The sequence below is a fragment of the Triticum aestivum genome, chromosome 1B (genome assembly GCF_018294505.1).
Source record: "Triticum aestivum cultivar Chinese Spring chromosome 1B, IWGSC CS RefSeq v2.1, whole genome shotgun sequence".
NCBI lineage: Eukaryota > Viridiplantae > Streptophyta > Magnoliopsida > Poales > Poaceae > Triticum > Triticum aestivum.
This window is the reverse complement of record NC_057795.1, coordinates 457,075,369-457,077,218: the sequence shown is the minus strand read 5'-3', so window position 1 is coordinate 457,077,218 and position 1,850 is coordinate 457,075,369. Positions and strand designations below refer to the sequence as shown.

Here is a 1,850-nt window from a genome sequence, read left to right as displayed (position 1 = left end):
AAAGTGATGGCATTGCATACTTAGCAGAGGATTACTGTATCATGAGATTAGTGACTGTAAAAGTGATGACATGGCATACTTAGCAAAGGATTACTGCATCTTAATTATCCTGGACACGCATATAGTGCACTTTCGACCATGGAATGTATATACAATCACGTTTATAGATCTATATTCAAACATAAAATGGATTTGAGTTTTTTTAAGTAGGCGTAAATATAAAATTATTTTATACTGTAGTGTAAATTTAAATTATTTTATACAATTAAGATTAAATTTTAATTCATTTTATACGGTGGACGTGAATGCTGGTGCTCGCACACGCACCATGTCAACAAGGCACATGTCGGTGGCTCCTGCTTGCAGGGGTCCAAAGTGAGGGGTGGAGTATGAGCATGGTTTTCTAATTATTTTTAGGTTTCCTTAAAGGATCTTTTGTTGTGTAAAATTCAACCTTAAAATCAATTATGTCGGTGTGTCCGGTTGTTTGGAAAATCGAAGTCCGCCTTAACTGAGGGACGCAAATTCCATGGAGTCGGCCAGATGATATGTGTTGGAGTCTTGGAGATGCCCCAAGTCGCTACTCTTACTTGCTGTTTTTTGGATGATCTGCAATAGCACCGCTTCAGCAGCACGCCAGCACACACCATTAGACTGATCATTTCATTACCCCTACTCCCACGCACGATTATATCATACACACACTTGCACGCTCACCTGCCCACCAATATTAATGCTAGTATGCTACTGCGACGATGGAGAAAAAGCAGATACTACCAACTACGTAGCTAGCTGCATGCAACACGGCCAGTGACCAGCATGCCGCATGCTGTATATGCACTATATATCACGGCAACTCCTTACTTTCTATGTCGACGTCGATCTGCACCTCAGCAGCTGGGTTGCTGCAGCGGCTGTTGGGGGACAGTGCAGGCACTGGCAGCAGCTGAAGAAGCGGCTGCTACTGCCATGTCAGGGGCGATGCTGAGGTCCCAGATGCTGACCCCTCCCCCGGCTTCGGCCAGCACCTCCAGAGGCACCTCCTGGAACCCCTCCAGTCCGAAGTCCTCCGCCTTGGGCAGTCGCGTCACGTACGCCTCGAAGTCCTCCGGCGCCTCCGCCGTGCTGTAACAGTAAGACGGCTGCATCCAGGCACTGCAGTCCATGTCCGTGGGAGTCCCGGTCGGGGTCGACGCGCTGGAGTTGGAGTTGTTGGAGGAGCAGCACGGCGTCCCCGGCGCCGAATTACCGTTCGCGCCACTGCCTTGCGCTGGAGGGTGCTGCATCTGGGACGGCGACGCCGAGAGGTTGAGGCGGGCGCAGTCGCCGTAGAGCGCCCTGGCCGCGGCGTCGTATGCGCGGGCGGCGTCGAGCGCGGTGGCGAAGGTGCCGAGCCAGAGGCGGGCGCCGCGGTTGGGCTCGCGGATCTCGGCGACCCACTTGCCCCAGGTGCGCTGGCGGACGCCGCGAAAGGGGCACTGCTGGTTGTCCGGGCCGCCCTTGCCCTTCATGCAGCCCTTGCGCGACCGCCGGAGCGGGCAGCACTTCTTCTGCTTCATCCCCGCAACCACCTCCTGCTCCATTGATGAGATAGATTGACGATGAGTGTGTTGGAAAATCTGGGACTGGGAGGCGGATATTTATACAGGTGAAGTGGAAAAGCGAAGGGCGGAGAAGACGGCGGCGAGGCGACGTGTAGGGAGTGCGTCCGAGGTATCCCACGCGTGCGCCAAGTAAGGAGGCCGCTCGACACGAAGGAGTGGGGCCGAGAGAGCAGGACACATGGGCGACGCCGTGGGCTCCACGAGTCTCCGCGCCAGGCCACGTGGCGGCTACCTGTCGGCAAACGC

The 1,850-nt window shown here is 54.4% G+C and overlaps 1 protein-coding gene across 1 annotated transcript; it reads right to left on the bottom strand.

Moving 5' to 3' along the window:
* Nucleotides 1–649: 649 nt before the first annotated feature.
* On the bottom strand, nucleotides 650–1,625 carry LOC123092608 (dehydration-responsive element-binding protein 2C). Its single transcript, XM_044514409.1, has one exon. It carries the CDS (start codon nucleotides 1,581–1,583, stop codon nucleotides 891–893), a length of 693 nt encoding a protein of 230 aa, XP_044370344.1. The 5' UTR covers nucleotides 1,584–1,625; the 3' UTR covers nucleotides 650–890.
* Between the last annotated feature and the right edge of the window lie 225 nt (nucleotides 1,626–1,850).